The following is a 21,267-nucleotide window of genomic DNA, read 5'->3' on the forward strand; positions in this document are numbered from 1 at the left end:
TGACAATATACGGTTTAGTATATATTCAGATATTTTAATTTGCAACATACTTAGACATTCCTGAGAGCTGGCAAAGCACTTCATAAAATCCTGCCAAATCACCTCAATTTTCAAATTGTTGTATTATGGCTGTGAATATGCCAGCTATTTTACAAAACAGGAGTTCCAAATTAGAGATGGAAGGCTTAGAGTTATCACTAAACTTGGACTTGTTTAAGGGAATATTTTAAAACACTTTTGATATTCTAAGTATTATGTTGTAGGACAATTTTAAATGTCATATCACAGCCCCTCACACAGTGGCTAAACTGTTTTATGGCTAAACTGCTCTTTGTTCTTTGTCTGGAACAGAATTAATACTTGTATGAAATCACATGACAGTCTACATACTGTTTGCATACTTCATTTATTCTGTAGTGTTACATGCTTGTAATATCGTAACATGATACAGATTTCAATATACTATACTTCTGAAATTTTTCTTAAGCTGTGAAAGCCAGCTGAGTAACTTTGGGCCAGTCATACACTCTCAGTCCAACTCACCTCACAGAATTGTTGTTGTGGGGACAATAGAAGGAAAAATAGTAGTTATTTGGGGAAAGGTCAACTTGGATGCTTTCAGTTTGAGACCAGGACACACAAAATTTAGGCTTAGGTACTGAAATATCTATCCCATTAATATGAAATGCCATAATCTTTGAAGTTCGTATATTCTGTGTTGCGTATGTTTTGTTGACATCAAATAGATGTTCAGAGTTATGAAAGTATGCTACACATCCTCTTCACAACCTGTTTTCCTTGTTACCTTCTGGGAGGAGGCTTCGGGGTATCCAAAGCAGAACATCCAAAACATCCAAATTCAGCCACAGTTTTGTTCCATATAGCATCAACTTGTGAACTCTCAGGTTTCCTCTTTCCGCTATGTGTTCAAAATGGACAGTGATTGATATGTGTGTGTATGTGTGTGTGTGTGTGTTATCTATCTCCATACATATCTCTGTCTCTGTCTCTCTCTCCATACATATCTATCTATCTATCTATCTATCTATCTATCTATCTATCTATCTATCTATCTATCTATCCGTGTGTGTGTGTGTGTGTACACATACACACATATACAGTGAGGGGAAAAATATTTGATCCCCTGCTGATTTTGTACGTTTGCCCACTGACAAAGAAATGATCAGTCTGCAATTTTAATGGTATGTTTATTTTAACAGTGAGAGACAGAATAACAACAAAAAATCCAGAAAAACGCATTTCAAAAAAGTTATAAATTGATTTGCATTTTAATGAGTGAAATAAGTATTTGACCCCTTTGCAAAACATGACTTAGTACTTGGTAGCAAAACCCTTCTTGGCAGTCACAGAGGTCAGACGTTCCTTGTAGTTGGCCACCAGATTTGCACACATCTCAGGAGTGATTTTGTCCCACTGCTCTTTGCAGATCCTCTCCAAGTCATTAAGGTTTTGAGGCTGACGTCTGGTAGCTCGAACCTTCAGCTCCTTCCACAGATTTTCTATGGGATTAAGGTCTGGAGACTGACTAGGCCACTCCAGAACCTTAATGTGCTTGTTCTTGAGCCACTCCTTTGTTGCCTTGGCCGTGTATTTTGGGTCATTGTCATGCTGGAATACCCATCCACAACCCCTTTTCAATGCTCTGGGGGGGAGGGAATTGTTCTTTGTGAGTGGTAGGTGCATGCACAAGCATGTGCAGCTTCATTTGTGCAAATGGCAGGCATGGGAGCCTGCCGCTCACACAAATGGAGCTTCACATGAGAGCGCAAGCGGGTGCTCGCAAAGTGGAGCTGTTTTGCACTCATGTGGCCCACTTCCGAATGGGCCAAGTCCTGGTAGTGGGCTGTGCCCCGTGGGTTGGGGCCCCCTGGCTAGGTCAGTAGTTCTCAGCCTTTTCTTCACCATGGACCCCCTTTAAATATCTTTTGTGGCCATGAATAATCACCACAGACCACCAAGACTTAACTCAAGATTGAAAGCATTAGACTGCATTAGGTCTTCACGGACCCTCTGTGACAACATCGCATCCCTCCAGAGGTCCATGGATCACAGATAGAGAACCACTGGGCTAGGTCATAAAAATAGCCTATGTTTATATTGGCTACTGTCAAGAATATATATTCAGTGCTATATTTGTGAAATAAAGTTCTTGTATCTTTTAAAGTTTGGTATACACTAGAAATACTTTAAATTGAAGGTAAGAAAAAGTCATACCTATGTATATATCAAGATTTAGTACAGTGCAAAGCACCTGTAACAATTTTAGAATTAAATTTACATTTCAGATTGGATTCTTTAGGGATTGCGGGCTTTTTAGTTTATATCTTAAGACTGGACAGAAAATGAAATCCTTGTAATGTTTCCACAGCAACAATTGATATTACCCGTTGCAGATTTTGAATGTTATTTTGAAAAGTGAAATTTGGGAATTATAATCTTATTAATATGGACCAGGCAGGTTTCACTTATCTCTTGACTTATTGCTTTTGGATGGCAGGGCGTTAAACTCTGGTGTAGAATACTACTGGGACCAGCTGAATGAAACTGTCCTCACAGTGCATTCCAGCAGCAGAAGCACTGAACGCCCGGGGTGAGTCTGGAGAATGTGTGTGGAGGCAACCAGTCATACATAGAAATATGTGTATTGTTGTTGTCGTCAGGGTCTGGATGTAATTGTATTGCTTACCCTTGTGTGTTATTATGATGGCAGCTCTAAAATTTTAAAACTAATTTTCCCCCATGGCACTTGGATTCTACTCCAGATGGCATAATATCACTACTTATACTTGGTTATCTCACTAATGCAAAGTGAAATGTTCAGATAAATCTGTCAACCACAGTCCTTCCAGCTGTTAATACCGGACCTTCCTAAGTCAGTTGGAAACATTAAGCTTACGGGAACTGAACACCTTAGAAAAGTACTACAAAAGTAACGGTCTAGTTCCAACCTTAAAACAATTATGGGAATCCAACACTGTTTCTAACTGTAGGACCAGGATTGTCACCTTAGTCAAAATCAGATGTGAAAACATAATATAAATAAGCCAACCAACTTGTCAAATTTTGACTACCTTCTAGATCATTTTTTCATTAAAATTCTTAATGGATGCCTGTTGAAACCATAAGGAATGACTGGGTGTTTCAGGGGCATACAGGCATTTCTGTATTTGCTCTTTAGTTCCTAAATATATTCTATTGTGCATCTCTTCAGAACCAGCAGAGCCACCTGGAGGACAGACCGGGATTTGGGCTTAATGAATGCCATTGGCCTGCAGCCACGGAACCCAACCACCTCTGTGACTTCGCAGGGCACACAGACTCTGGCCCCTCAGCTACAGAATGCAGAAACGCAAACTGAGAGAGAAGTTCAGGAACCAGGAAGCCTTAGTTCAGGGGTTACCGAAGGTAAGAGATACTGGGGAAATATTGACAGGACCAAATATGTATTATTCTGGACGTTACTTAAGAAAACCAGGGACATTGTATTTTTACAAACAGAATGAGCCTAAACACAGCAGTTGCATCATCTTCAGTTAATAACTTTAGCTATACGTGTGCTTGTTCGTTTCTTCCATTTTTAGAAAATAAAAGGATGTTGTTTGTTCTGCTATTGCCCTTTATATCTCTTGTGTATCCTGAGATGTAAGTTTGCTTCTAAAATATATTTTTTTTCCTAACACCGGTGGATTATTGCTGCTTCTCAAGTGTGAAAAAAAAATTAAAAACAAAAGAATCTAGTAAAGAAAAAAACCCCGCCTCTATGTGAAGTATGCTCTTGCGATGGTTAAATAAATTTAACTCATACAAAAGTGATCTTAAATACTATAGACTGGATAAATTAACCAATACTGGGGGCTTGACTTGATAGAAATGGAAGACAAATATTGATCAACAGCAGTGTATTGTTTATACATGGCTTCATTCAACTTTTTTCCCTGCTGCTGTTTTTTTATTTTTATTAGCAGATGTTCTGACTTATGCCCAGGTCAGTCATTCTACTGTTAGTTTCCAAAATAACAAAATAACCTGAATTTAAATAATGACCTTTAGTTGTTCCATTGAGTTCAAAGGTAAACAGCCAATTTAACATTATGTCCTTGCTGTAATTATAATTAATATAACTGTCGCATAGGAAAACAGTTGAGCTTTGTATAATATATAGAAGCCAAGAAAGTGGCTTGATTTAATTACTTGTATTAAACTTAAGTTTGCTAGAGTTGGGTGTGGTGATAAAATGTGGTTATTTACAAAAACAAAATACTGATGATGTACTGTTATACATGTAAATCATTTTAAATCCCAGTAGCCAGCCTCATGTGTCAAATGCACCAATTTTTACTCATAGTTAAGATAATTTTAAAAGAAGAAAATCTGATAATTAAACAAGGAGGAAAACAAATGATGGAAGGAGGATACTTAAAGGAAGTTTCTTTAGGAAACTATGATCTGCTATCTGTTCTTAAAATGAGTCATGCTGAGCATATGAAAAAAAATTAAGATTATTATCAGTTATACTTAGTTTGCAATACTGTATATCCATTGGATTACAGTGACCTACTGTAACGTATTAGCACAATATATATTAGTGTTTATATATCTAGAATGTATAAAAGTAAATAATGGATACAGAAAATATTTGCAAATGAGCACACACTGGGAAACTGCATAATAAATATATAAGTAGAAAGTGTATCAAAATGTAGAACTGGGAATTTGGAAAACAAGCTGCATTTTAGTTGGCCACAATACTGAGGAATTAGCACCATGCTTTTCTTGTCTCCAATCTACCTTTCCAAGGTTTGCTTCTAAGTAAGACAGGAGGGTTAAAACTGACAAAGCTCGTATAGAGGATTTAAAGCAATTAAAATCTTAAGACCTGAATGTTGGTAATTCCTTTAACCAGGCTCAACTTACTGTTAGGAAATGGGCTTTACTTTTCATCTAAATTTATTAACCTAAAAGGAGTTAAGAATTTGGGTTCCTGAATTCTGAGCAATCTCAACTAGCATCTAGGGTTTACAAAGTATGGAAAACTGCTCACGTTAAATTGTTTTTTCCTCTTAATGTGATTCTACCTAGTGTAGGAAAACAAGATGTGAGTTCTAACTGAGATGGACTTTTTTCTAACTTGTTCTAAAAAAAACTAGAGAAAAGCACTTTTTTTACCACTGACTTTTTCACCAGAAATTCAGCAAATCAGGTCAGTTACAAGGCAAGACAGGTTATAAAGTTAGGCTTAACCATTACTATTATAGGGAAACAGCATTTTCTATGGATTCAGTAATATAGTTGAAGTTAAGTTGATATCCCAATTCTTCTACAAATACTGTATGAAGATTTTGAAATTCTGGAATGTTGAAAATAAGCAGAAACAACACTTTTTAGTATTTCCCCAGCAAAGTTTGTGAATTAATTAGTATTTCATGGTACAAATAATTATAAAACTGAGTAGTATCAGTAGCCCTGATCAAGCTCTTTATTGAAAATGGTGTTTTCTGCTTTGTTACAATGGACCAAAGAATGTGTGTCATATGGAAAAATCTGAAAATAATCCTCAGTAAATCTCCCCAAACTTTTGTCTGTTAGTAAATATAGTCTAGGGACGCAGTGGGTTAGGACGCTGAGCTTGTCGATCAGAAGGTCGGCAGTTTGGCGGGTCGAATCCCGAGTGCCGCGTAACAGAGTGAGCGCCTGTTACTCGTCCCAGCTTTTGCCAACCTAGCAGTTCGAAAGCACGTAAAAATGCAAGTAGAAAAATAGGGACCACTACAGTGGGAAGGTAACAGCGTTCCATGCGCCTTTGGCATCTAACCATGCCGGCCACATGACCACGGAGACGTCCTCGGACAAGCGCTGGCTCTTCGGCTTTGAAACGGAGATGAGCACCGGCCCCTAGAGTCGGAAACGACTAGCACGCATGTGCGGGGGAACCTTTACCTTTTTAAATATAGTCTATCCTTCATCTTTGCAGGCTGTGTAAAAATTACCTTTCTGAAAATCATTGAATTTTTGAAATGATAATGTTAATAAACTTACTAACAGTGAATCCCTCTAGTTCCTTTTAGTCTCATCATTGCTGCTTTTTGTATATTATTGTTTGTGAAGATTGCATCAGTCAAAGGAAAATAAGTTTCAGTCTAAAAAAAAATCTGAAAATCACATAAATAAATGTTAGGCTCAGAAATCTTTTGCTGTTGAAAAATATAAGATGCAATCAAGCTGAACTTTACCTTCTAATGAAAAGAGATAGAAGCACTTATTTCTTGGTACATTTAAATAAATGCAATGCAAAATACTGAGATTTGTTGGAAACATATCCATTAATCGTTATCAGTCCTAGCCAAACTCTCAGGTCACTAACACAGAAATATGATTTCATTAGCAGAATAGTGAAGCCTTCTTAGAATAACCCTATTTACTTTTGAACAACAATACTAAATATGCCAGTATTAAAAAGAAAAGACATAGTACCACCTTGCTATTTTAATGTCTGTAGTTTTTGTTGTGGCCAGAGTCTGGGCCAAACTCTAATTGTGAAAAAACATCTATGTTCCATCATTATTGGTTAGTATATCACCTTATACTAAGATGAAATATTCCACTAAGTGGAATCATGCAGATTCCACTTGCCTGTCTGGCTTCTGCTATTCCAAAATGGTTTCATGAGAATACTTCCCAGATTTGTCACCAGGCTAGAAAGCAGGAGGCTGCGAGTTCTAGCCCCATTTTAGGCATGAAAATTCTGCTGGGTGACTATGAGCCATCTCAGCTGGATGCAATAGAATAAAAGAATGTCGTATCACAATAACCTTGCTGCTTTATCATTAAATAAAGCTCAGTTTACCCTTATTATCCCAGCCCAATTCACCTCATGGGATTATTGTTATGGGGAAAATAGAGGAAGGAAAAATTGGTATGTATCTATAAAAAGATAATAAAGGCAGGATAATGAACTGTTTTTTTTATTGAAAAGTTTTAAAGGTACAGTTTTCCTTTAAAAAACCCCCTTCCCCCTCCCTCTTCCCCTCCCTACCTCCCCCCTTCCCCCCCCTCCCTCCTCCCCCCCCCACCTCCCCCCAACCCCCCTCCCCCCCCCGGACTTCCCAGAGCTAAATACAAGGTATATATATATAAAAAAGCAATCATAAACAACCATATACTAACAACTATAAATTCTAAAATCCATCACTCTCTAACTTATATAGGATCAAACAAAACTTAGCATTATTAAATATATATAGAAGACAGAATAGAAAAAGAAAAAAGAAAACGAAAGAAGACTTATTGAAATGCTAGATAAAACTTCTTAACCCTATACTTATTCTGGATAAACTCAATCCATTTTCTCCATTCCATAATATAATGTTCTTGCGAGTAATCTTTCAAATAGGCCGAAATCTTCGCCATCTCAGCCAAGTCGGAAACCTTTAAAATCCACTCTTGTATGGTCGGCAGTTCCTCTTTCTTCCAATATTGACCTATCAAAAGTCTTGCTGCCGTAACTAAATTCAACATCAACTTAGAGTCCACCACTGTAGCGTCAACAATTATTCCCAACAAAAAAAATTGCGGACAAAACTTTATCCTCCGTTTAAAAATCTTCTGCATATTCCACCAGACTTTTATCCAAAAAGCCTTGACCTTTTTACATGTCCACCATATGTGAAAATATGTTGCCTCTTCATCATCACACCTCCAACATTTAGGCTGATAATTCGGATACATACTTGCAAGCTTTTTAGGATCTAGATGCCATCTATAAAACATTTTGTAAAAGTTCTCTCTTAAACTTTGAGCTTGAGTGAATTTTACATTCCTCACCCAGATCTTTTCCCACGTGTCCATTGTAATAGCTTCCTGAATGTTCTGGGCCCATTTTATCATACAGTCCTTAACAAGCTCTGTTTCTGAATCGATCTCTATCAATGCAAGATATATCCGTTTAATATGTGCTGGTCCTTGATTTCTAATTTGCTTTATCAAATTTTCATCAGTCATTGCAAATCCATTTTTTTGGTCTTCTTTCCACCTGGCCTGTAACTGAATATATTGAAACCAAGTCTGAACAACCTTCTCTTCTCGCAAGAAGCTATATGATTTCAAGCACCAAATATTCCTTTCCAAACTTAAAATTTCCTTATACGTAGTCTCATCATGTTTGAAACCAGCATGTATATTTTCTATTGCGTGTTTTGGGATTGCCCACAATGGTATCTTGCTGCTTAACTTATGTCTATACTTCTTCCAGACTCTCAGCAATGCCTGTCTTAAAATATGCATCCTAAACACAGTATCTACCTTCTTATCATAAAACAAATATGCATGCCAGCCAAACAACAAATCATGGCCCTCAAGATTTAATAACCTCGATTGTGTCAAATTAATCCAATCACTTATTCCTACTAGTGCAGCAGCTTCATAATATAATTTAAAATTAGGCATTTTAAGGCCACCTCTCTCACGAGTATCCTGCATAATCTTAAGTTTAACTCGTGGCTTTTTCCCTGCCCACACAAATTTATTGATACCACGCTGCCATTCCTCCAAGTTAGAATCTTTCTTAAGAATCGGTATCATTTGAAATAAGAATAAAAATTTGGGCAGGACATTCATTTTCACTGCTGCAATCCGTCCCAACAAAGACAGTTGCAATTTTTCCCAACTCTCCAGTTCTTTTTGAATTTTCCCCCATAACTTTTCATAATTATTTTTATATAGCTTTGTATTAGAGGGCGACAAAATCACCCCCAAATATTTAACCCTTTTAACAATCTCAAATCCAGTTAATCCTTCTAGGAGAGCCTTCTGCGAAACTGTCATATTTCTAGTCAAAATTTTAGTTTTCTGTATATTTACTTTAAATCCAGAAACCTTCCCATATTGTGTTATTATCTCCATCAGGTCCACAACAGAGTTCTCTGGCTGGGTCACTGTAACAACCAGATCATCTGCAAATGCTCTCAATCTGTAATCCTGATCTCCAACTTGTATCCCCTTAATTTTTTCCGAATTCCGAATCTTAACCAATAATATCTCTAATGTTAACACAAATAACAAGGGCGATAGCGGACATCCTTGCCTTGTGCCCTTCTCAATATTACATACTGTTGTCAAACTATTGTTAACTATAATTCGGGCAGTTTGTTTTTGGTATAATGCCCTAATTGGTTGTAAGAAATTTTCCCCAAAATCCATTTTGTCTAAAACTTTCAACAAAAATTGCCAGTTCAATTGATCAAAAGCCTTTTCAGCATCTAGAAAGATTAGCGCAGCAGAGATCTGGTTGTGCCTTTCCAAAAACTCTAACACATCAACTATATGTCTCACATTAGTTTTCATTTGTCTTCCACTAATAAACCCCGTTTGGTCCCCATGAATCACCTGTTGCAGAACCCTCATCAGTCTATTAGCCAAAACCTTAGCAAATATCTTATAATCTGTATTTAAAAGCGATATCGGTCTGTAATTTTTAACTAAAGTAGCATCCTGGTCTTCCTTCGGAATCAAAGAAATAAAAGCTGTTCTCCAAGACGGGGGCACCTTTCCCCCCCTCTGGATTATCTGGAACAGTTCCTTTAACGGTTTTATCATCTCTAATTGCAAGTTTTTATAGTAGGCCGCAGTCAAGCCATCAGTGCCTGGTGCTTTATCCACCTTCAGTTCCTTAATAGCTGTAAAAATTTCTTCTTCTGTAATCAGTTGGTTAATCCCCTCTTTTTGTACTTGCGTAAGAACCGGGATGCTAGCCTTCTCCAAATACGTATCAATATCTTTTGCATTAATGTCCTCTTTAGTATATAATTTCGAATAAAAATCCACAAAGGCATCCTTAATAAGCTTCTGTTGATACACAACCCTTCCTTTATACTCAATCTTATCTATATTAGATGCCCTTTGTTTTTTCCTCAGTCTATAAGCTAACCATCTGCCTGGTTTATTAGCATTGCAAAAAGTATTATGCCTAGCAAACCGCAGATTGGTCGCCACTTGATCAGCCATTAATTTATCAAATTGTCCTCTTAACAGTCTAATAGCCTCCTTGATCTTCACCTCCTCTGGGTTCAAAATCAAAGCCTTTTCTTTTTCCTTTATTTCATTCTCCAGTTCTTTCCTTCTAGTTTCCACTGCACGTCTATGTCTATTATTCATATATATCAACACCCCTCTCATATAGGCCTTGCTAGCATCCCAAACCATATCCATAGAGGTACCCTTATTCATATTCATCTCAAAAAAATCCTTCATCCGCTGTTTGCATTCTTCCACATTTCTCTGATTTCTAAACAAATTCTCATTTACGCGCCATGAGCGTCTATCTCCTCTTTCCTTATCAATCTCCAACCACACTGGACTGTGATCAGAGATAATTCTTGCGCAGATTTTCACCTTTTTAGTTCTCAAAAGAAAATCATTAGTCAACAAAATAAAATCAATCCTCGAAAAAGATTGGTGTCTATCAGAATAAAATGTATAATCCTTCTCCTGCAAATGTCTCTCACGCCAAATATCTCGCAATTCCAGGTCATCCTTCATTTCAAAAAAAGATTTAGGCAGTCTAGCATGACTTGGAATGCGCTTAAAGGCTCCAGCCTTATCCAACTGTACATTCATAACTCCATTCCAGTCCCCCATAAAAATAAAGGATTTATAATCCAACTGGGTAAGCTTTGTATGAAGTAAACTAAAAAAGTCAGCTTGTTGTTGATTTGGTGCATATAATCCAACTAAAAGCGTCTTTTTACCTTCAAACAACAGCTCAATCATAACATATCTTCCATGCTTATCTGCTTCAATTAGGTCCGCTGTTAAGGCACTTTTAACATAAACAACCACTCCATTTTTCTTATTCTCTGCAGAAGCAACAAATTGCGTACCCAGCCTCGAGTTCAATAAATACTTTTGATCCAAAACTCTAATATGCGTTTCTTGCAGACATATAACATCTATCTTGAATTGTTTTAAATATTGAAAAACTTTCTTCCTCTTCTGCGGTGAGTTTAGTCCATTAACATTCCAAGTTAAAAATTTAGTTGCCATGTGTATCCCCGAAAAGCTCTTGAACCACAGCTTTGATAGGACTGGTTACTTTAGGCCGTGCTCCTCCCACAGCTTGGCTATGAATGCGTTGTGAAGAATCTGAAGACTTTTGCTGATCTTGTTCTTTTATTTTCTTAGCTCGTTTTAAAGCAGCACGCGTCACTCTTTGCTCTCTAGGATCATCCAAAGAGATTGTAGCTTGATCTCCTCCAGCACCATTTTCCTCTGTTTCCTCCTCTTGTTGTTCTTCTTCTCCAGATCCCTTTCCAGCTTCCAGGAGCGTTAATGGGGTTGCTTTTAAGACATTATTGTAGAAATCACGTGCTTGTTTCACAGTAAGCAGCCTATACCTTTTATCTTCATACATCACCATCAGCCCATCTGGAATCTCCCATCTGAACCTTATATCTCTTTGCTTAAGCTCTTGCACAAGAAATGTATAGTCCTTTCTTCCCCTTAAAATCCTTGGAGGAATTTCTTTTAAAACCAAGACTTCTTGTTCAGCAATCACAACCTTAGCATCGTAGGCAGCTTGTATAACTTGATCTCTAATTTCTCTTTTTGCAAAATAAACCACCACATCTCTAGGCAACTTTCTCTGTCTGGCAATCCATGAATTCACCCGAAACACTTTATCCATAGCTGCTCTTATTTCAGATGCTGGCTGGTTCAATACCCCTTCGAGAGCCTCAGAGATCAGCTGCTTTAAATCTTCTTTAACATTCTCTTTTAAGCCTCTGATTCTGACAGCAAACTGCATCTGGTAATATTGAGCATGGCTTAACTCTCTTTCCAACTTGCCTCTTTCAATTTCATTCTCCCGCGCTTTTACTTCTAGTATAGCATTCCTTTGAGCCAAATCATCCACTTTTTCATCTAAATCTTCCACACATTCCGCCACTTTATGCACTGAAGTCAAAATGTCTACCTTCATCACGCTGTACTTCTGTTCCATCCTCTCTTCCATTCTTTCCTCAAATTTCTCCAATTTTTCCTCCATCTGTGCAAATTTATCAGCAATTGATTGATTAATTGATTCCAAAAGTACCTGGGCATGTTTATCCAGGGCATCTCGCAAATCCTTCGATGTCAGCACTTCAGGAGGGTGCAATGCCTGTAGTGATGATTGTTGCACCGGCGAGGATCCTCCACTCCGAAGAGTTTTAGAGGGAGGTTTAGCCGCCATCTTTTAATCCTCAATTATGACGCACTTTCAATTAAAGTTTAAAAAGTCCAACAAGTTCGAGAGTACAGTAAAATAGTCCTCTTCACCTTTTCCTCTTGTACCGCTCTGCCTGCTCCTTTAAATCATAGTCCTTTCTTCAGGCAGGGATGGTTCGCAGACGCCTGGCTCTGCTCCAGGAAGTTCGGAGCAGAGACGACGGCCAGCTGGGAGCAACCCAGGCTTCGGGGGAGTTCGATCCTTCAGCCGCCCAAGCTACAAGCTCAGGCGGCCTCGGAGAACTCTACCCCTACCTGGGGCCTCACCCCCTCCTCTTCTCCCGAGGAGGGGGCTTCAATTTCGCCCGAACAGCTGATCGGCGCTGTTTCGGGCGAAAAAACAAACAGCTGAGCCGCGGGCAGCCAGGGGAGGCTGTCTTCGGCGCCGCGCCGCCACCGGAAGTCCCGCAGGATAATGAACTGTATTCAAGCCTCTGTACATAGTACAAATGTAGCCAAACTGGAAGAAAATCTGAATACCCAGTAACTTGTTTATTATATATTTGGGTCTAGATTAAATTCATTATTATAGTAAAAAAAACATGGGAGTTGCTTCCTCATTTATGTCGCTTCAATAAATAGGTGCCAAATCGTGGTTCCCTCCCAAGCTATAATTTCATTATAATTTCCTTTCTCAATGTCTGCATCTCTGTTTTTTTTTTTTAAAGTGTAGTTAGTCCTGGCCGTGTTCAGATGCTTATTTGAAATAACAAAAATGCCATTAGAAAGTTGCACTTCTTGTGCTGATGCTAGTAAGAGTAAACTGAGCTTTATTTAATGATAAAGCAGCAAGGCTGTTGTGATACGACATTCTTTTATTCTACTGCATCCAGCCGAGAATATGTTTGCATCAAATCAGCTAATATCTAAACGCGTTGCAACTAAATACACAGAACAAAGGTATCTCGTTGAGAAGGGAGGGAATGCGTTAGAAGCCCATAACGTGCAAAGCAGAAATTATAAGTTTCGCCTTCTCTGACTTTTGTTAAATTTAATATTCAATTAATATTATGAGAATAGTGGAACTTACTAAGTGTTTCACAATTTTAGGATCTGCCTAACATATTTTACCAACCCTGGTAGTTGTGATATGCAATGAGAAAAGGGCATCTGCTCCAGGATCCTTGATTGCAGAAATGCCGGATATACTGTAACTCTGGAATCTGTAGCATATGACTTCAGTTAAACAGCCAGTATCCCCTAATGTTATGCCCTTTGGATTATTCACAACATCCTTTCTCATTCGTACAAATAAATAAGAATATTTTTATTATAAGTATAATTTTTATTATTATTATTATTATCTGGGAGATCGTTGATGTGTTTGCTGAAATAAGCTTATGATATAAAACATATACTCATTTTTAAGCTCCCCAAATTCTTTATTTGGCATCATATGCCAAAACTGCTTGCTTTCTTTTTCTATAGTAATGTGCCTGTTTTAGAGATGCGTTTCTGAAGCCCTGAGAAATTGACGGAGAAATGAAAGCAACAGGGTGGGGAAACAACGTCTGTGGGTCTAGCAGTGACGCTGAAGATCAGCCCCTTGATAGAAATACTAACTTGGGCTCTTTTGCATTTTCTAGTCTTTATTAATCAGATCTCTCCTGACATGATAAATTACTGAGCAGTCAGCCCTGCTGCTGTGGAAACAGCACCTGCTGCTTCTGTGACTAGGCAACAACCCCAGCCCTGGAGTTCTCCCCTTACCACAGAAGCAAAGCAGATGTTTTGCATGAAAGAACTTGGTGGGGGAGATGAGTAGAGTATCAGCATGTTCTTCTCAAGGACTGCCTAAATGGAGGCTTCAAGCTCAGCACATGCTCATTTAGAACTGATGTCAATAAAGCATTAGTTAGCAATTATGACTGATTAGCATCTTAAAATCGACCTTCTGCAGTTTGCAGGACATAAATTTCATTATATTCTGCTTAGTGACTTCCCATAGTGTGCTGAACTAGCTAGGCCTGTAGCTGAACTTAGACAGGGCTCTAAGCCACTAAGCCAATATTTAATTCTGAAGTCTGTCTGCTTAGGTTTACACTACCACTAACCTTAATTTTTATTATTGAAAGTGGGCTTCCAAAAACCTCAGTAATTGAAAATATTTAATATTATAAAGTCTTACAGGTTATTCTCACATTTCAGAGTTAGTGTTGCTTTTTTAATGTTTATTTCAGGGCAAAATTGTGATTTAAAAAAGTATTCAAAGTTTTTTTTTTAAAGAGCATTTTCATGTAGCTTGTTTAGGATTCTGAGTGGTTGAGGAATCACTAGGCAGCATTTAAAGGTGCAAGGTACGTTTTCCTATACAGACATAACCCCCAAAAAACTGCTTCAGAACTCTGCATTGTAGATGAGCTAATGCCACTTCCTCCTCCTCTTTTGTAATGAGACCTGATGCTTCAACAAAGTCTGGAAGGAAGATTTATATTTTTAATAAGGATCAGGTGGCCGGCGGTTGCTACATCCTCTGTGGAACAATTCAGCACGTTCCATTGAATAAAGATATTTTCTTCCACAGCTTACAATTGCGAGACCACTAATTGCTCATTCTTCATAAAGCAGCTTGAATGAGCCGTTCTTTTCCTAGCTCTGCTTTGCCCTTGGAGAGCTGGACTTTCCATATCACATGATTCTTTCAGAGCCTAGAAATAGCACTGGAGAAAAAGGAACAGTGTTAGGTAGTAGTATGTTAATAGAAATAGCACTTAGACTTACCGTATTTTTCCATGTATAAGACGCTAATTTTTTTCCTGCAAACACCCTGTTCAAAAATCAGGTGCATCTTATACAAGTGCAGCATCTTATACACGAAAAAATAATGGTAACCTCTGCAGCCCAGGGCATGCCTGTGTGGGTTCTTTACATGCTGCTGCCTGCCACCTGATGCAGGAGGATATCCCTGACCTTCTATGACTCGTTTTTCACCGGCGCAGCTCGGGCTGAAGCTGCAAGAGGCTACGGGAAGCCGCCTCAGTACAGTGATTGATGGCCGACAGGGCGGGTGGGACTAAGCCCGCAGAGTGCCATCTGATTGGAGGAAGTTGTCTCCCTTGTGTGATGGTACCGAGAAGTACCAGTAATTGGGGGGGGTGTATTATACAAGGGTGCGTCTTATAGATGGAAAAATATGGTATATACCACCCCATAGTAATTTACAGCCTTACCTAACAGGTTTAGAGAGTCAGCATATTGCCCCCAACAATCTGGGTCCTCATTTTACCAACCTCAGAATGATGGAAGGCTGAGTAGGCTTTGAGGTGGTGAGAATCAAACTGCTGGCAGTCAGCCTAATTAGCCTGCAATACTGCATTCTAACCACTGCACCACCACGGCTCTCTAGACTAAACAGATTAAACAAGTAAAAAGCCAAAATTAAATGAGTGAACATAACTCATATATATCCACTTTAAGAGAAGGGAAACAAGAACAGTTCATTTATGGGCTGACCTTTCTTACTAGATGGCAGCTTTACTTGTGTGACACTTGACCTACTTTCCAAATGAGCTGGCAATCATTGCTGTTTTTTCAACATTGACAAGGAAAACAAAAGTCCACGTATCTTACCAGGTTGAGAAACACTGAAATACTATGTTTTTTTTATTTTGTCCTCTTGCAAGAAGTAGTTCTTCAGGGTGATAGGTTCACCTCTCCAGATTCACCTAATTCTTGCTCCATTCTTGAAAACTCAGAGAGTACAAGAACAAGGAAACTGTGATGAGTTCCAACAGTGCAGAATGGATATATAAAATACTTTAATGAGGTCAAACTCTTAGTCCTTAATCATAGTATGCAATGGAACAGTCTGTGAGCATTTTTTGTCTTTCACTTTAATTATTTTAACTCCCACATATTTTATGTATTTATTTGTTTCATTAAATTTATTACAAGTAGTCTTCAATTTTACGACCACAATTGGAATTTCTGTGACTAAAGCAATGCCGTCATTAGGTGAATGAACCTTTATTGTCAAAGTACAACCATGTATACATTGAGATTGGCTGAGCCTCCCTTCGTGCCCCCACCCCCAACTCACAGTGACAACAAAACCCTCCATCTTATTACACCATGTGAGCTACTTGCACAACAGACCGGCCTTGCAAGTCAATCATACATAAAGTTTATAAAATTATTTCCCGTTCAAGAGCCTAACAGCCCATGGATAAAAGCTGTTCTTCAGCCTGTTGGTACGGCTGGCTATACTCCTATATCTCCTACCCAATGGTAGGAGAGTAAAGAGGTACCGTCCAGGGTGTGAGTCATCCCTGAGAATTTTCCTCACTCTTCCAAGGCAGTGAGCCTTGGCTTGTGCTGTGCTCACCACCCTCTGTAATTTCATCTGATTTTATAACCATTTTTGTTGTGGTCATTAAGCAGGTAATCATAGTCATAAATGAAAATGGCTATTGCCCCATTGACTTTGCTTGTCAAAATCCCCCTGGGAAGGTTGCAAATGGTGATCCCATGACCCCAGGACACTGCAACCATCATAAGTATATACCAGTTGCCAAGCACCTGAGTTTTGATCGTGTGACTCTGGGATGCTGCAACAGTCATAAGAGCAACAGTTGGTCATAAATCACTTTTTCAGCACTATGTATGTGTTGAGTCTTCTATTATTTGGGACAGGACCATGGGAGCAATGAATTGTTGAACTGTCCCAGATTGGGTATCATTAGGTGGCAGATTAAATGACCATTAAGCCTTAGGGATCCCAAGAATCACCATCCTCAAGGACTCCACTATAAATGTAGCCATGGAACCCTCTGCAGCTCAAGCAGAGAGGGCGGTGGGGCAGATTTGTTAAATTTCACCAATCTGATGTTCAGTAACAGCAGCCAGAACCCAAAAATCTGTTGACTTGGTCTCTTGGTAAATATTGAGGAGACATCAGGGTTACTCTCAGTGTCCTGGCCTGGAGACTAAAGCATATGAAGAATGGTTGAAGGATTTGGGTTTGGCTAGTCCAGGGGTAGGCAACCTTGGCTCTTTTATGACTCATGGACTTCAACTCCCAGAATTCCTGAGCCAACTGGCTCAGGAATTCTGGGAGTTGAAGTCCATGAGTCATAAAAGAGCCAAAGTTGCCTACCCCTGGGCTAGTCTAAAGAAAAGAAGGACTAGGGCAGGGCACAACGTCACGTGATGTCACGAGTTTGACATGTCTAGACTAGAGAGACATGATAGCAGTGTTCCAGTATTTGAGAGGCTGCCAAAAAAGGGGGTCAACTTATTTTCCAAAGCACCAGAGGGCAGGAGAAGAAACAGTGGATGGAAACTAATCAAGGAGAGAAGCAACCTGGAATTAAGGAGAAACTTCCTAACAGGGAGGACAATTAACCAGTGGAACAGCTTGCCTCCAGAAATTGTGGGTGTTTCATTACTGGAGGTTTTTAAGAAGAGACTGGACAGTTGCTTGTCTGAAATGGTATAAGATCTCCTGCTTGAGCAGGGGGCTGGGCTAGAAGACCCCCAGGGTCCCTTCCAGCCCAATTCTGATTCCAGTTCATTTGATAATACTATCAGAAGTCCAGGGGCCATACAGAAGAGGACATATTAGGCCTTGCTGAGCCTCTGATGTCTTCTCCTTCTCTGCCATCCTCTCATTTTGCAGCACTGCTATTTTAAGCTGATTTCAGGAGTGTATTGCTTCTGGTCAGCCTCTTCATGTCCTCTACCTCTTATTACCATCTGCAGCTGCATTCCAGCCTAGACTAGAATGAATTTCAATAGAAGAATGTAGAAACTTTCTGGGGAAAAAATTGATTTCTTAGAAGTGAAAACCTTACAAAATAACATCATCCTAAAGGCAGATGTAAATGAGGGCAGAAAAATGAGCACCCAGTGTACATTAAGTAAAAAAAAAGTGCTTGTGCTTTCTGGAATGGTAAACAGATTCTCGACAATATACATTGATTTGGGAAGTGCTAGTACTATCAGGACCCACTTCAATCCCACATCTTAAGAAAGCAGAACTCTTGGAAGCAATTTCTTCCAACAGGAACTTTTTATTAAGAGTAGTTGATAGCAGGCATAAGAGACAGGATCTTGAGATTTCCCACGCAGAATGATAGGTTAAGAAATCCCCAAGTAAGACCCCACCCTATAGTCCGTCCGGCCAGTGTGGGACGACCAATCCCCAACAGTCCATCGTGGGAAAAGGGGAGATAACATTGGTCCATTTCCAGCTCACACAGTGATGGTTGACGGCTCTTCACACCTTCCTCTGGGATCGTAGAAATAAACCAGGCACGCAGGTTACGTTCTTTATTCCTTCCCTTGTTCTAGCTGACAGTTTAGGGAGATAAAAGTTCAGAGAGGGGTATAACGCAGGGAAGCAAAAGGTTACATTGTAGCAGACAGAGGAAGCAAAGGCAATAAACAAAAGCAAAAGGTTACATTATAGCGGATGGAGGAAGCAGAGGCAATAAACCCCCGGGCACACACACACGCCCCCTTTGGGAGTATGGCAGAACTCAGGGAAAGGTGATGCTTTTGGGTCAGAGGGGATAGATAGAAACGAAATAGGAATGGGTTCTGACAACTACCATGTTTTCTTGACTTGTTTGTATTTTCAGTCCTTTATCATAACTTTTTTGTTCGAAACATTTCTTTTTTCTGAGATGAAATAAAAATATAGTTTTGTCCTTAGCTTATAATAGGATTCATTCCTCGAGTCTCTTCCTTCTGGTTTGTTCTTAGTGTAAAGGTTGAGTTTAAATAATGTCATAAGCTGCTTTGAAGACCAATTTTTGGACAAAGATAAAACTTTTCAAAGTGGTTGTTGTTTTTTAAAGAAAAAAAGCTTTTCTTTCTTCCAGGTGGTTCAGATTACGGAGCAACTGGAGAGGATGCCCTGATTAGGATCCAAAGGCTAATGGCTGAAGGTGGCATGACTGCTGTCGTCCAACGAGAGCAAAGCACTACCATGGCATCCATGGGTGGTTTTGGCAACAACATAATTGTGAGTCACCGGATCCACCGCAGCTCTCAGACTGGTACTGAATCCACTGGGATAGAAGGAGGCTCGACGCAACCGACTTCACCGGAGCTGATAACGGAGCTAGAGGGACGGACCTTTTCTGAGTCCATGCAGGTGACAGAACGTGGCCTGAGCCCGTCGTCTAATGAGGTTGAGGGAGAAGCCAATGGGCAAAGCCCATCAGAGCAGGCTCACTCTTCAATGGACACTGAGGGACCAGCCGAGTATAGTGATCTAACCAATAATAATCATCTTCCTGACAGTACCAATTTCTATAGTAATGAGAGCACCAATGGAGAGTCTCGGAACAGGTAGAGATGAATTGGTGCTATCCTTGTACTGCTAAGCAGAGACTTGTACCTCACAGCTGACCAGGAACTGAAGGAGTAGGGGGATTTTGGCTCTGACCAGATGCTGAAAATTCAGTGGGCATTGATATGCAGGGGTGGGATAATAGAGGGAATCCATAACTTGTATGGGAGAATTCTTGGAAGAGGTTTTATTCTGTGTCTTAGCTTCCCACATCTGTTTTGCTGCACATTTTCTACAATAGTTGTAATAAACCTTGATATTCAGCTGAGCCTTATGTAAATTTCTCAGCTCACTGGCTACAGGAATTCATTAAGCTTTGTCCTAACCCTGCAGTGCTTTTAATGCTACTCTTTTTTAATTTAATTTTATTTTTTTAAAAAAGTGCTTTCCCTTCTTGACCTACCAACTAATTGGATTAGGGAGAGTTGAGTCTCTTCCTTTGGAGACCTTCAATCTTACTGAATTGTGTATATAACTTTAAATGCTACTGTGGAGGAAATTTGCACCTAGATTCTACAATTAGAGTGGCTCCACGTTCCAGTCCAGAGCTTTATCCCATGCCACACTGCTAGTAAGCACTAGAAAGCTCTTCGGAAGTTCAGCATTTGGATTGCTTGAACGAATGTAGGCTGGATAAGGCAGGGCAGTGTTTTCCAGGACTCTGTTCCACTCTTCTTTCCAGTTCAGAACTGGAGCTAGGAGAGCAGTGCTTGGGTGTCTCAATTTTTTTTTCATGCTCAGGAACCTCTCAGGAGTGTGGGCCTTTTGTTTTCAGAATATCTAATTTGTATGCAAGCAGAACTTTTACAAGGGCTGCTGTGGGTGGGGGCAACCTATAGTTGTAAAGCATGTGGGTAGGGTGGGAACCATTCTCTTTCCCCCCCCCAAAAAAAAGATGGCACTTACACAGATATTGCCCAAGGCTTAGCAACTCCTTGCTGTGCCAATCGTAGCATATTGTAATTCAATCTGGTGAAATTTGGCAGGATCATGGTGCCAGGGCCAGGTTGCACTTCCCTGTTAGGAGTAAGATGCGGGGTGGGAGAGAGGGGTTAGCTCCATGTCAGGGCGTGAGTTATGTGTCTGTGATGTAAGGTGTTGCATGTGAAACCTTGACCTTGTACATGTAGTTTCTAGTGGAGAAATCAAGGCTCTGATACTTTTTTTTGTTTCTAGTCAACAATGTGATTTTCCTTTTCATTTGTAACTCTCCATCCCAGTGAGCTTGTAGCAGGAAGGTGGGGGAGAGTGTGTGCTAATGAGGGAAACACCAAAGATCAACGTCATTAAAATATGACAGACCCTTTCTTTGGTCTCCTGTCTTTTTTTCTTGATCAAATATAATGCCTGTTTTGGGGGTGGGGTGGGGGGAGTCTTTCTGTTTGATTGGTTTATTCCACAGAAGTCCCCTACCCTGAAATCTTGTTCGTTCCAGAGACTCAGAAAATCATGAAAAGGTTTTCATCTGTTTAGCTGCATAATATTTGACTTTTCTGGTCTTATTACTACTACTACTACTACAATTATAGCTCTTGGCTGCTGGAAGAAAAGAAAAAGAAAAAAAATTGGTTAAACAGTTCAACGAAATGATTCTCTCCCCCCCCCCCCCATGCATCTAACAAATTCTTACACAGCACCTGCAAGAGGTTTTCCTCCCAATATGCCTGTTACCATGTTATCAATACCGTGAG

The 21,267-nt window shown here is 39.5% G+C and overlaps 1 protein-coding gene across 4 annotated transcripts in view; it reads left to right on the forward strand.

Annotated features, from left to right (window-relative positions):
- Nucleotides 1-20,884, forward strand: part of AMBRA1 (autophagy and beclin 1 regulator 1) — a 162,344-nt gene extending 141,460 nt beyond the window's left edge. For all 4 annotated transcript variants that reach the window (XM_083374517.1, XM_083374519.1, XM_083374520.1 and 1 more), the window contains 3 exons: nucleotides 2,519-2,611; nucleotides 3,233-3,426; nucleotides 19,104-20,884. In XM_083374517.1, the coding sequence (XP_083230643.1) occupies nucleotides 2,519-2,611; nucleotides 3,233-3,426; nucleotides 19,104-19,579 (763 nt within the window). In that variant the 3' untranslated portion in view covers nucleotides 19,580-20,884. The remainder of the gene's footprint in view (nucleotides 1-2,518; nucleotides 2,612-3,232; nucleotides 3,427-19,103) is intronic.
- The last annotated feature ends 383 nt before the right edge of the window (nucleotides 20,885-21,267 follow it).

The sequence above is a fragment of the Vipera ursinii genome, assembly GCF_947247035.1.
Source record: "Vipera ursinii genome assembly, chromosome: 1".
Lineage (NCBI taxonomy): Eukaryota > Metazoa > Chordata > Lepidosauria > Squamata > Viperidae > Vipera > Vipera ursinii.